Source organism: Artemia sp. Qi Xiang Cuo, chromosome 19 (genome assembly GCF_049724085.1).
Source record: "Artemia sp. Qi Xiang Cuo chromosome 19, ASM4972408v1, whole genome shotgun sequence".
Lineage (NCBI taxonomy): Eukaryota > Metazoa > Arthropoda > Branchiopoda > Anostraca > Artemiidae > Artemia > Artemia sp. Qi Xiang Cuo.
In genome coordinates this window covers 49,307,511-49,322,363 of record NC_142812.1, presented here as the reverse complement: position 1 = coordinate 49,322,363, position 14,853 = coordinate 49,307,511, and the positions used below count along the sequence as shown (strand labels likewise).

At 37.4% G+C, this 14,853-nt stretch overlaps 1 protein-coding gene across 1 annotated transcript in view; it reads right to left on the bottom strand.

The window, feature by feature from the left end:
* p24-1 (transmembrane emp24 domain-containing protein) overlaps positions 1 to 3,546 on the bottom strand; it is a 34,889-nt gene extending 31,343 nt beyond the window's left edge. The window contains exon 1 of the mRNA XM_089105613.1: positions 3,382 to 3,546. Coding sequence (XP_088961739.1) covers positions 3,382 to 3,522 — 141 coding nt within the window. The 5' untranslated portion in view covers positions 3,523 to 3,546. The remainder of the gene's footprint in view (positions 1 to 3,381) is intronic.
* Positions 3,547 to 14,853: the final 11,307 nt, after the last annotated feature.

The following is a 14,853-nucleotide window of genomic DNA, read 5'->3' as shown; positions in this document are numbered from 1 at the left end:
GCTTCTAAAGTAGAATTTTGGAAATTTTTTAGTTTAGGGCAAAGGGGGATTTCAAAAACGTCTTCTCACGACCTAAATTGTCCTCTACAGTCGATTCCGGTGTGTGTAGCGCGAGATCTCATAGCGCATCACAAATATTTAAAAAAGATTAGAAACTGGACTCTAGGAAAATTTTGATCTGTAGGTGGAGAGGAATTTCAAAAAAATTTTGAGTTTGGGGGAAGGGGGAATTCTTTTAGAACTACTTTGGTCTCTAAAGTTGAGTCTGATGTTTTTAGGATGCTATCTATTAGTTCTTTGGAAATATTGAAAAAGCTTCTAGAGTAGAATTTTAGAAAATTTTGAGTTTGGGGGAAGGGGATTTCAAAAACATCTTCCCATAACATAATTTTTCCTCTGAAGTAGATTTTGATATTTTTAGCGCTCTATCTATTAGTGCTTTAGAAATATTTAAAAAGCTTCTTGAGTAGAATTTTAGAAATTTTTGAGTTTTTGGGAGGGGGGATTTCAAAAACATCTTCCCATGACATAACTTGTCTTCTAAAGTCGATTCTGATGTTTGTAGAGCTCTATGTCTTAGCTCTTTAGAAATATTTAAAAAAGCCTCTAAAGTAGAATATTTGAAAATTTTGAGTTTGGGACAAAGGGGGATTTCAAAAACATCTTCCCATGACATAACTTGTCCTCTAAAGTCAATTCTGATGTTTGTAGTGCTCTATGTCTTAGTGCTTTAGAAATATTTAAAAAGCTTCTAAAGTAGAATTTTGGAAATTTTTGAGTTTGAGGCAAAGGGGAATTTCAAAAACACATCTTCCCATGACATAAATTGTCCTCTAAAGTTGATTCTGCTGTTTGTAGTGCTCTCTGTCTTAGCGCTTTAGAAATATTTAAAAAAGCTTCTAAAGTAGAATTTTGGAAAATTTTGAGTTTGGGGGGAAGAGGGATTTCAAAAAAATTTTGAGTTTGGGGAGAAGGGGGAATTATTGTAGAACTAATTTGGCCTCTAAAGTTTATTCTGATGTTTTTAGGATGCTATCTATTAGTGCTTTGGAAATATTGAAAAAGCTTCTAGAGTAGAATTTTAGAAAATTTTGAGGTTGGGGGGAAGGGGGATTTCAAAAACATCTTCCCATAACATAATTTTTCCTCTGAAGTAGATTTTGATATTTTTAGCGCTCTATCTATTAGTGCTTTAGAAATATTTAAAAAGCTTCTTAAGTAGAATTTTAGAAATTTTTGAGTTTTCGGGAGGGGGATTTCAAAAACATCTTCCCATGACATAACTTGTCTTCTAAAGTTGGTTCTGATGTTTGTAGTGCTCTATGTCATAGCGCTTTAGAAATATTTAGAAAAGCCTCTAAAGTAGAATTTTGGAAAATTTTGAGTTTGGGGCAAAGGGGGATTTCAAAAACATCGTACCATAACATAAATTATCCTTCAGATTCGTCTTCGATGTTTTTATCTCTCTCTAGCTTATTAATTAAGAAATACATAAAAAAGCTTCTGACGCAGAATTTTGGAACATTTTGAACATGGGAGGAAGGGGGATTTTATAGACACTTTTTAATTGAATATTTTGTCATATAAAGTCGTGTATGATGTTTTTAGTAAAATTTAAAAAAGCTTCTAAAGTAAAATTTTGAGTTTGGGTGGAAGGGGGTTTAAAAACATCTTCCCATAACATAATTTGTCCTCTGAAGTTGATTCTGATATTTGTAGTGCTCTATCTATTAGTGCTTTAGAAATATTTAAAAAGCTTCTTAAGTAGAATTTTAGAAAATTTTGAGTGTGGGGGGAAGGGGGATTTCAAAAACTTCTTCCCATAACATAATTTGTCCTCTGAAGTCAATTCTGATATTTGTAGTGCTCTATCTATTAGTGCTTTAGAAATATTTAAAAAGCTTCTTAAGTAGAATTTTAGAAATTTTGAGTTTTGGGGAGGGGGATTTCAAAAACATCTTTCCATGACATAATTTGTCCTCTAAAGTCAATTCTGATGTTTGTGGCGCTCTATCAGTTAGTGCTTCAGAAATATTTAAAAAGCTTCATGAGCGTATGGACCTATAAAAATAAAAACATCTTCTCATAACATAATTTGTCCTCTAAAAACAATTTGGATTTTTTTACTGGTCTATCTCTTGTCAAATCATTTCCCTAATTAATAAAGTTTAAATGGCTTATCAACACAGAGTTGTCTTCTACACCATGGCACCTGCATGCTACTGTTAAAGGGGTTATGATAAGCAAACTTGTGACATCACAAATGGGTTCCATAAGCAATGTCAGCTAGATAGTAAATAAGTTAAAGCAATGACTGTTAAGTGAAAACAGGAGTTTGGAATATAGTTTAATGAACAAGGTTAAAAGCTGAAGTTGTGTAAGGTAAGCAGTGATTTATAATTATGATAGTAATATAGGATGAAATGTGAGCCAAAACAGCTAGTAACGTGCAATAATTTACATTATATAGAGGGGGGAGGAGTGGAGATAGGTACTTCAAAGTACCTTCCTGGGACATACCTTAGCATGTAGATCCATCCCTGAAAGTTTCATTTTCCAAACCCAACCCCTTTCCAAGATAGCCAAAAGTAACTAAAGTAGAATTTTACTGAATTCTATCCAAGTGACTCAGATGATGAAAGCATGTATGCAGATGTTGTTGGAAACATTGACTATGAAGAAGTGAATACTGGTGACTATGTACTTGTCTAAGAGGAAAAAATAGGGAAAAAACTAACCCAATTTTATTTCTGATGTAAATGAGAGGTAAGTTTAAACTTCCCCCTACCCCCCTAATGTGCAAATATATACCCTGAATTGGTATATATAGGGGTGGGGGTAAAATTCATTTCCAACAAAAATGATTAGGCCTATTAGGCCTATATTTGGAAAGAGCATAAAAAAGGCATTGAGTGGTGTGTTTAGGCCTAGGCTACTCTATTTGTAAGTCAATAGGCTAATAAGAACAATGAAAAATTTACCAATTTAAGAAATGTATTTGCATATCTTTGAAACCTCATAAATTGGGATAGAGCAAAGTTGTGAAGCTGAAAACAGTTTTGTTGTAGCCTACTTCATTTAGACTAAGAAAAAGATCCATTTTACAAGGTTTCATTTTTATAACACAACAATTTTAAAAGGTCATCAAATGTCACTGCCCACTAGAGAGAGAAGGAGTGAAGGTAGGCCTAGGTGAAGTATGTCACAGGGATGTTGACTCATCTCTGAAAGTTTAATCTTCCTAGCCAAACCCTTTTCCAAGATAGAAAAAAGTAGCTAAACCAGGATTTTGGCAGAAAATCAAATGATGACCTACATTTCTTTTTGGAGCTGTGAATAGCCTATGTGTTATAAAATCAGTTTACTGAAATTCTTTATTACCTGAAATTCTATGGTACTTGATTCTCCCTTTGTTAAGTCTTGATAAAAACATTCAGACCCTTTATCTTGGACTTCAAACGTCAGCTCCACAGAAAAGACAATTCCCACAAGCCCCAGCAAAATTAGAAGCAGCAATTTCATCTTGTCCCTTTCCTCTAGGCCTAGTTCCCAAAACTTTTTTTATTTCTACTTCTTCAAATTACAACAAATACAGCGTTGCCTGTTCATAAATTTATTGCGAGATTTTGTAGCTAGACAAAAAAGGAACCAAATTAAAAGTTTCCATGTAGACATCGAGAAGATTCAGAGGAACTTCTTTTGAAAGAACCTGATTTTCAGATAACAAAACGTGCGTTCTGTGATACCACACTGGAGGCAGTGGCGATCCAGAGGGGGTGATGGGGGCGATCATCCCCCTAGACAGGCTATAATATTTTTGTTTTTGTTTTACTGCACTTACGGAAGTCTGCATTAACGCATGTTCAAACTACTGTAACTAGACTCTAAAACTTTTTATATTACGTTCAATCAACTGTAAATAATCAAGACTTTCGTTCTGAGAATTAGATTATTTGCCCCTCTTCTTTCTGGGTTGAGGTGACAATGTATCCCAGTCTTTGATTTTTTCTTTTTTTTTCTAGTGATAAATTTGTTGGCTTCTTCTAGGGGCAATTAACTTGTGACTGAATGAGATTTTGACTTACGATGTAAATTTTTTAGTCAAAAAAATTACGTTACTATCATAGTAAACGGCGTTATTGTAACCACTGCTTATAAGTATTCAAAATATGGATGAATATGTAAACATGTAGATCAGCGAACTAGGTAAAAATATGTGGTATAATCATAGTAGGGTATGTCCAGTTCAATAAATTCGGAATAAAATGACTTACTATATATATGATGTTGTAGGTTTAGATCCATTAACAGTTTGAAACCATGTATGAAAAAATCTCTTCTTGAAGATTGGGTTAAAAGTTTTTACGTCTGTCAGTGGGTTTAAATTTAGTCCTAGTTTAATTTTCAAATTGAGGAGATTTACTTTTTTTTTTCCAGTATTTTACAATTCAAAAGTTTGTGCTCAGGGTTTTTTTCTTTGTTCTTATGGCACCTGCAAAAATGGCCTACTGGCAATTTGTCCATTAGGCTGCTTAATTTTATTTGAAAAGGAATGGTGGTTGAAGTTACCTGTGTTTGTACGAACTGTTTGACACCAGAAAAATACGTTTCGAAACAGCACTGAGCAACGTCTTTATCTAAATGACGAGTAATTTTGCAGTTTGGCTGATCATATGTCGATACGGCGGAAATTCAAAATGTAAAATATTGACATAAGGTCCAAAAAAACGATAATAAATCAAAGTATATATTTTGACTGGCCCCCTTCTAAGTGGGGCCAGGTGGATCTGGTTTTGACATTCAGTCAAGGAAAATGGCAAAAATATTGATAACAGGCAAATCAATGCAATAAATAAATCAGCTAAGATACTTGACCAAAAAAGGATAATAGTTGTAATCTTCCAAAAAATGGTAGTAAAAAGGATAATAATTTTTTTTTATTTTCTAGCCGCTTTTGTAGCAGTTGTAGTGGTCTACAGCTTTTCCTCTTAGAGTATTTCTAACCTCATACTATAGCAACAGTTTACCCGGTAAATTTCAGCTAGTTCTGGCTAGTCGCCTCCCTGTTTAAGACGCAACACAATCGGACCTGAATGTTCTGAAACGTCAAAACAAACGTTTCATTCCAGTGCATTGTGAAATTTGAATATGCGTCTGTCACGAAGACTTTCTTTATTTAAGTGATATTAATGTCGGGAAAACGCGCACAAAAGACGCTTGACAGATTTGTCATTTCAAACTCTCGGAGAACGGATAGTGTAACTATAACTGCAAGTAGATCTTCAATTAGTTTTGTTGGAAGTGGCGAACATGGACAAATTTCGGACACTTTGCAATCTTCGTTAACCCCGTAAGTGTTCAGAGTGATCATCCAGAAAGATTCCCGCCCCTATCCTGTTTCCAGAAAACAATATTGGGATCCCCATCAGAACAATACATGCCATTGACGACCGAATAAAGTGCAAGCTTCTGGAGAGACCATGGTAACTGCCGATTGAATACCAAATGCCACATTATATTCATTTAAAGTGGAGGAAAGATGAAAAAAGGTACTTAAACGACTTTCATTTGCAGAGTTTACTCTGGCTTGTATATTCCGCTGCCCAGAAAGGCCTTTTTTTGTAAATACTGCCTCGTTGTTGTAACTGGGGATAGCAGGGGTTCAAGAAGACAGGTTGCCTTACAAAAGCTGGTCACAAAGCCTGTCACAAAATTTGCTAAGTTACTGGGAAAAGATAGTGACCTGACAGTACATGATACTTCCCAGTATCATCGTGACGCAGTAGAAGCTGGAAAGTCTTTCTAACAGCCTACCATTCTTCGCACGAATCTCTAAATAACTGCGTTAACGAACAGCGAATGAAGCAAGTAACATAAAACAGAGAGAGGCTTACGCCGATTCTGGAATCAATAATATTTCTAGGAAGGCAGAATATTTGACTGAGGGGCCATCAGGATGATGGTAACTTAAACTTGGATGACGTGCCGCTTTCCAGCAAAGGAAAACTTCCAAGAACTACTACGTTATCGTGTTGAAAGTGGTGACAGTAAATTAAAGGAACAACTGAAAACATTGGACAAAATGCTACCTATATCAGCAAAACAACTCAAAACCAGTTCAGTAAGTGTTGTGGAAAAGAAGTCATAGGGGTTATTCTAGAGAGAGTAAAGTCAGCAAGGTATTACAGCATCATTTTCGATGAGACAACAGATTTGTCACATTCATCGGAACTTAGTTTAGCTCTCTTCTATGCCTTTGATAACCATAGACGCGAGGACTTCATAGGTTTTGTTGACATTCATCATGCCACCTTTGAAAGTTCTGCTGCAGACAAAGGGCCGACTGTCAACGGAAAAATGATTGACCAGTTAGTTCTAAGCCTATTGGAAGAAATGGGTTTGAATCTACTTGACTGTGTTGGAATCGGGACGGATGGATGTGCAATCATGGTATCAAATAACTGTGGTACTGTAGTGGAAATTCAGAAAAAGCTAAAAACGCGTCTCGTTGTTCCTGCTTTAACCCCGTCCTGAATTTTTTATTGTCAAGGAGCCCAGCTGTTTCGAGCATCAGAAATGCCATAGGCATTATAAGAAGTTGTTGCATTTTTTGATGCATCTGCGAAGAGAAATTACCTCTTGAATAAGGTTCTGAAAGCTAAGCTCACGGGAATGTGGGAGACGAGGTGGATCGAGTGGCACGAGTCACTTATGCAGTTTGTGTCTGAATTTCCAAAAATCATCCAGTCTTTCGGACACATCAGTCACTGGAGTGAATCAGTAACCGCTCCGAAGGCAAAGACACTTGTAACAGTGTTAAATGGTGCGGAATTCGTGGTTTCCCATCAGTGTTTACGCAGTATTTTTGCTGTGACCTTGCCTGTTAGTCGGTTATTCCAGAAGAAGACTTTGGACTTGGGTGCTGCCAATGGCCATGTTTGCGGTCTTTTAGATATTCTGGAAAAGTGACGGGAAACGTGTGACGAAGAGTTCGCATGTATTCGAGCAAGTAAAAGAATTTTCAGACGAAATCCAATTGTCTGTTGAAGTTCCTAGGATTACACAAAGACAGGTTCATCGAAATAATCCTCCTCATACTATGCCTGAAGAAAGAATATTATCGACGTGCTGTTTTTCTACCTATGCTCGACTCAGTCATAAGTAACTTAAAGAGCCGATTCTCAAGAAACACACTGAATTCTTTCCGGTATACCGTACAACTGTCATCAAATATTGTGAATTGTACTAACGATTTGCTACAATCTTCCATCAAAGAGATCTCTAGCATGAGCGGTCAACTTCATGGCTTAACTGTGCTGTCTACCAGCGCAACGCTTATTTCGGCAGAAGTGTAGATCTGAAGCAGTAGATAGCTTCGTGTTAAAAAAGGAGGAGGTCTTTATCCTCTTTGAGTAGAACAAACTGCAAAGGAATGTGATAGAGACCTATGTCCTTGTGACAGCTCACTTCTTGCTATTTTCATAAATCTTCCAGTGAGCGTGGCATCTGCCGAGCGTAGCTTCTCAACTTTACGCAAACTGGAATCCTGGCTCAGAGTACAAATGGAGCAAAATAGACTCAGTGGTTTGGCCCTCCTTAATGTGCACCGTGACATCGATATCAGCATTGACAGGGTAATCAACAGGTTTGCGAACAGTGGACCCAGGAAGCTTTAATTTTTCTTGTAAACGAGAAAAGAAGTTTTCTCTTAAAAATGTTTTTTAAGCTGTCAGTTGATCAAGTACAGTTTTTGTAAGCATTTTTGTAATGTATGAAAACCCTATTTTCGTTAAATAAGAGACCGACAGGGACACTTAAAACGCGAAATAACTCAGCCTTGTTTGGCCGAAAAAAAGGACACTACCCCCACTCTTTTCGGTAAGAATCGGCCCCCACCCCTAGAACGAAAGGCTGGATCTGCCCCTGACTGGAGGTGAGAAATTGTCTTCAAAATAAAGAAGTAGTGCATGTTCTATTCCTTTGTGTTAATGGAGTAATTTCATAGGCGTAATATACTATGGGGCAGGGGGCAACTAGACCTCGGTTTGTCCCCCTTCCCCGACCTGAGTTTCCCCCAGCTGAAATTTTGTTGGAGCCGTCATTGAAGCCGTCGTGGGGGGATAGTTGCCCCCAATTATTTGGAGGAATAATTATTATGCAACTTAAAAATTGTTCCACGTACTGCTGATGGACTAATGGACTGAAAGCCAAAACATACAGTCTCAGTGAGAGGGAAAGCTGGGATTAACCCTTTTTTAGAATTGTATAAAATGATGTCATTTCACTTGTTGATAGATAATCTACCCTGTCCCGTCTATCTGCTGCTCGTACCCGTAACACAAAATTAATGTGCATTGTCAGTTTAATATAGATTTGCAGATATTTATCCCTTAAATTTTAATAATTTTTTATTTATTAAAGTTAAAAAGTGAAATCATTTAAAATGTTTTTTCTTCAGCAAAATGCGAATTATGTTCTGGCCTTGAGAAGATATAGGGATTGTCAGCCCTACTTATACTAATTTCTGCTTGTTTTGAGTTTGCCTCGGTTATTTATTGTAATTTCCGTTCGTTTTGGGTTTCATTTGTTTATTGATGGTGATTTGTGGTAGTTTTACACTTGGTAGATTATTTGATTTTAGTTTTGCTCATTTTTGCTTTAATGGAGTTCTTCACTTTTTTTTAAAACATATCTTGTCGAAAAAGTTTTTTAAATTTATTTACAAAACATATATCGAGATAGGGAAGGAATATTTCATTGTAACAATTTTATGCATGCACAGAATTGTAGTAGACATTCACACAAAAAGATAAACTGTTAAGTAAACATTTAACATTTTCTTAAATTTTAAGCAAATTCACAAAGAGGAGCTGCAAGTAAAGAGTAACATGCCTCTAAGACTCAGTCTTCATTTGACTTGCACGCAGAAAGGTGCTGTTTGAATTCTCTTTACGCGCAGTGGCGTTGTTTGACATTTGTATATCTAATCTACAATTTTGGTCTATAAATATGAACATGATGGATATTTTGGATATTGAACCTCCGCACAACAGGTAGAGAATTTCTGTCGTTTTTAACCCGGGTGAAGATGGTTTTGGTCGGGTTTGAGGTAGTCCTCCTCCCTATCAGCTTAGACATAGACATAGGTTTATTAAGATCGAACAGCGTAGCCATGGCTAATTTATGTCGTATTTACAACAATATGAAAAAAAAAAAAATACAAATAACACTATAAAAACACTAACACGTGAATTCAAATAACACTAAGTCTTGTTGTATGCTTCTACGAAAAAGGGGACAAACGTGTTTTTGTAGCGGTTGGTCCTGCAGACAGGGGGTTGTAGCTTCGACTGGGATCTGGTTCTTTGGTTAACAGGAGCATCAGGTGGGAGGATCAGTCTGTGATGGGGAGAAGATAGCAGTGACTTGCCGAGGGAAATGATCAGTGATAATCGTCTGTCGCTGAGAGATTCAATGTTCAGTTCTTGCAAGAGTTTGTTGTAGTCGTCACTTCTGTTACCAACGATTATGTTAACAGCTCGTTTCTGCAAAGATTCAAGGTCATCGCAAAGGTAGTGGGTGCTCTGGACAAAAGGTCCCCAGACAGCGACGGCATATTCGAGTAGAGGTCTCACATACGTAATATAGGCATTTTTTAGGCTTTGAGTGTCGCAGCCAAACCTGCGCATCAGGACTAGTGCACAGCACCTAGTCTTTCTAAGTTAATTATGCCTAAATATTACTGTCCTGAATGTAGAAACCCAGCAACAAGTGGGACAGTGCAGTGCACCAAATGTAGTCAATGTGCGCATCCTAAGTGTGCACGGATCACGCTTTGAGCAAGAGAGAAACTACCGCTATGATTGTGCTTAAATTGTGACTTACCCACTTTACCTTCAATTACCTACGGTGTGAAAATTCTGTGCAAAGTTAAGCCACAAGTGAGCCCTAGACCTGGATCCTTTATCAAAAATACACCCATAGTCACACCAAGGACTTCTAATCCCCAAAATAAGACAGTAACTAGGCCCATCAGTAAGGATAAAACCCCATACACAAATTGTTTACGTTGAACACGTGAGTGAAATCTCTGGTTTAACTATCAGGTGATCCGTTCTTGAGAATCAACTATCAGCTATTCAGAAGGAACCATCACCGCTATGAAATGCCCCCGAATCATTCCAATCTGATATATGTTACCTTCAGAACTTAACTGACAAAAAACAGCTACTATTGACACCCTAATTATGCAGTTAAATCAGTTGCGAATCCTTTCTCCCGTGCCACCCGTGGAATTACGCTCGTCTCCCTTTAGTTCTGAAATGAATAATGCTGTACAAGCCACGATCCATTTTGTTCCACGCAGTTTAAAGTTCAGGAAATTATACCTTTGAGCAGGACACTCCCCCCACAGTCTTCAGGGCAATGGTTATAAGTTATGCCCTGGGGGCATATAAGGTTTTTAGTGAAATCTTTGTCGTAGAAACTTGAAAAAGGGCTCATTCGCTTGGAAATTCAAAGGGCTAGTGCCCTTTTTAATAGTCGAAAGTGATTTGAGGGCAACTAACCCCCCTCTCACGCCCACCTTTTCCTCAAACACATCCAATCAAAATTTTTAGATAGCCCTTTTGTTCAACGCAGTTGAAAGTTTTGAAAATTAGGTCTTTAAGGATGACAACCCATCCCCCCACAACCCTCAGGGTAACAGCTGTAGCGATGTTGTAAAAACCCTCAGGGGGAAAGCGATGTTGTAAAAACATCTAAAAGGGCTCATTCAATTGAAAATTGAAAGGGCTAGTGCCCTTTAATAATCGAAAGTGATTGAAGGGCAACTAACCCCCCTCTCACGCCCACCATTTCCCCAAACACATCCAATCAAAATTTTGAGATATCCATTTTGTTCAACGTAGTCAAAAGTTCTTGAAATTAGGTCTTTTAAGATGATAACCCCATCAGAGCCCTCAGTGCAAGGGTTGTAAGTTATGTACTGGGGGCATATAAGGTTTATACAGAAAGTAGGTGTAAAAATTGCAAAAGGGGATCATTTGATTGGAAATTGAAATTGCCCTTTTTAATAGTCGAAAGTGAGTGGAGAGTAGTTAACCCCCCTCTCACGCCCGCCATTTTTCCAAACATGTTCAATTAAAGTTTAGAGATAGCCATTTTGTTCAACGTAGTTGAAAGTTCTGGAAATTATGTATTTAAGGATGACAAACTCCCCAGAGTCCCCAGGGCAAAGGTTGTAAGTTTTGCCCTGGGGGCATATAATGTTTTTAATGATAGAGTTGTCGTAAAAAGTTCGAACGGGGCTCATTCAATTGGAAATTGAGAGGGTTAGTGCCCTTTTTAATATTTGAAAGTGATTGGACAGTAACTAACCCCCCTCTCACGCCCACCATTCCCCCCAACACATCCAATCAAAATTTTGAGACAGCCATTTTGTTCAAATTAGTAGAAAGTTCTGGAAATTAGGTCTGTGAGGATAACAACCCCCTCACAGCCCTCAGGAAAAGGGTTCTAAGTAATGCATTGGGGGCATATAAAGTTTTTATAGAACGCATTTTCGGAGAAACTTCAAGAAGGGCTCATTCGATTAGAAATTGAAATGTCTTGTGCCCCTTTTTAATAGTCGAAAGTAATTGGAAGACAACTAACACCCCTTCCACGCCCACCATTTCCCCAAACACATCCAATCAAATTTTAGAGATAGCCATTTTGTTCCACGCAGTTAAAGTTCAGGAAATTATACATTTGAGCACGACACTCCCCCAACAGTCTTCAGGGCAAGAGTTATGCCCTGGGGGCATATAAGATTTTATTATTCCTTCCCAAGGCCAGAACATAATTTGCACTTTACTGAAAAAAAAACACATGAATGCGCATAGTCAGTTTAATATACATATACTGATATTTAGTAATCAAAATGTTAATATTATTATATTTATTAAAGTTATAAAAGTAAAAACATCACACCCGCCATTTCCCCAAACACATTGAATCAAAATTTTTGAGAAGGCCATTTTGTTTAACATAGTTTAAATTTCTGGAAATTAGGTCTTTGAGGATGACAACCCTCCCCCCCCCAAAAAAAACCCTCAGGGCATGGGCTGTAATCAATGTCCTAGGGGCGTATAAAGTTTAATATTTGTTTGCCACCACTGCTATTACAATTACTACTAGTCCCCGGCGTCGCACCTATAAGAGAATAGATTTTAGTCTTCCTCAAAACCAATTTTTATTTACAAGATATTCTACCTATTCATGAGGTAGAAACTTTGCGAGTCACTTGCTGGACACTGGTCTTCTTCATTATTCATCAAGAGAAGTAGAAATCTGGTAAAAACGAAATGGCTGTGGCATTTCAGAATCCTTGCAGTATAGTTGAAATATCTAAGAGCTATGTATTTCTAAAAGAGTTAATAATCAAAATTAGTATTATTTTTATTCCTCAAAAATTACTGTATACAAAACTTCGAATACCGTATCACAAAATTCATCATTTATCTATGGATATTAGTGCGTAAAAAAAAATCCTTCAGGAAAACTTCAGAAGTATATCAGAACAGCGGGATGTGGCTATAGTTATCGTGAATGAAAATCAACTTATCCACTCTATATGGACTGAGGCCATTTCTCTTCTAAGTCACTATCATTGTCACTATCAGGCCTACCACCAAAAATAGTCTTTCTGCGGTCACACTAGTCGCAGGAATAGACAATAACTTGCTGCGAAGTTCGGCGACGTACGAAATTTCATCGCGACTGTGTCTTCGAAAAGGGCTCATTCGATTAAAAATAGAAAGTGATTGGTCGAGCCCTTTTTAATAGTCAAAAGTGATTGGAGTGCAACTAATCCCCTTCCACTCCCACCCTCCCACGCCCACCCTCCCATTTTTCCATTATGTTTAAAAACTAAATGTTGCCTTAAGATAAAATCAAAATGCACTATGATAATGCCAATTCCCAATAAGGCATCTCAGCAGTATCCCAAGAACGACTGATGGCATTATGTTCAAAGTTTTGGGGCTACTTCTGCTCGTAAAATTTAACCAAATCAAAACAGCGTAAGTGTATCCAAGCAACTCCATTAAATAAAAATGAGCAAAAATAAAATCAAATAATCTATCAAGCGCGGAACTACCACAAATTAGCATTGATAAATAAATGAAACCCAAAACGAACAGAAATTACAATAAATAACCGAGTCAAACTCAAAACAAGCAGAAATTAGTATAAATAGGGCTGACAATCCCTAAATTTTCTCAAGGCCAGAAAATAATTGGCACTTTACTGAAGAAAAAACATTTTAAACGATTTCACTTTTTAACTTTAATAAATCAAAAAATTATTAAGACTTTAAGGGATTAGGGATACCAGTAACACTTTAAGTGTTACCGGTACGAGCAACAGATAGACGGACAGGATAGATTATCTATCAACAAGTGAAATGACATCAGTTTATACTATTCTAAAAAAGGGTTAATGCCAGCTTTGCCTGTCACTGAGACAGTCTGTCTTGGCTTTCAGCACATTAGTCCATCAGCAGTACGTGCAACAATTTTTAAGTTGCATAATAATTATTCCTCCAAATAATTGGGGGCAACTACCCCCCCCCCCCCCCCCCCCACGACGGCTCCAACGACTGCTCCAACGAAGTTGGAGCCATTTTTTCTAAAACAAATGAAAATTACAGTAAAAACTGAAAAAATGAGCCATTTGGTATAATGAAAGTACTATATAGTGCTATTAAAAGAACTATTGAGATACTTTATAATACTATAAAGGTAAATATATACTAAAGAAAACTGATCCATTTCAGTTGATGCTTGATTTATGCCGGCTAATCTTAGTTTTGACAATGTTTATAAAGAAACTAAATTTCAGCTGGGGGAAACTCAGGTCGGGGGAAGGGGACAAACCGAGTTCTAGTTGCCCCCTGCCCAATAGAAAGTTACGCCCCTGAAATTACACCATTAACACAAAGGAATAGAACATGAACTGCTTCTTGATTTTGAAGAAAATTTCTTACCTCCAGTCAGGGGCTGATCCAGCCTTTCGTTTTAGGGGGGGGTTCTTACCGAAAAGAGTTGGGGTAGTGTCCTTTTTTCGGCCAAACAAAGCTGATTTATTTCGCCTATTAAGTGTCCCTGTCGGTCTCTTATTTAACGAAAAAGGGGGTCTCACACATTACAATAATGCTTACAAAAAATTGTACTTGATCAACTGACAACTTAAAGGTTCTTTTTAAGAGAAAAAATATTTTCTCGTTTATAAGAAAAATTCAAGCTTCCTTGGGTCCTTTGTTCGCAAACCTGTCGAATACCCTATCAATGCTGATATCGATGTCAGGGTGCACATTAAGGAAGGCCAAACCACTAAGTCTAGTCTGCCCAATTTGTGCTCTGAGCCAGGTTTTCAGATTGCGTAAAGTTGAGAAGCTACGCTAGGCAGATGCCACGCTCACTGAGGTATGAAAATAGCAAGAAGTGAGCTGATATAGGATATAGGTCTCTGTCACATTCCTTGGTAGTTTCTTCCGCTGAACAAGGAAAAATACCTCCTTCTCTTTTAAACCGACGCCATTTAATTCTCCACACATGTGCTTCTGCCAAAACAAGCGTTGCGCTGATAGACATACGGTTAAGCCAAGAAGTTGACCGCACATGCTAGAGATCTCTTTGATGGAAGATTGCAGCAAATAATTAGTAAAATTCGCAATATTAGATGGCAGCAGTACGGTATACCGGAAAGAGTTCAGTGTGTTTCTTGAGAATCGGCTCTTTAAGTCACTTATGACTGAGTCGAGTATATGTAGAAAAACAGTACGTCGGTAATATTCTTCAAGCATAGTAG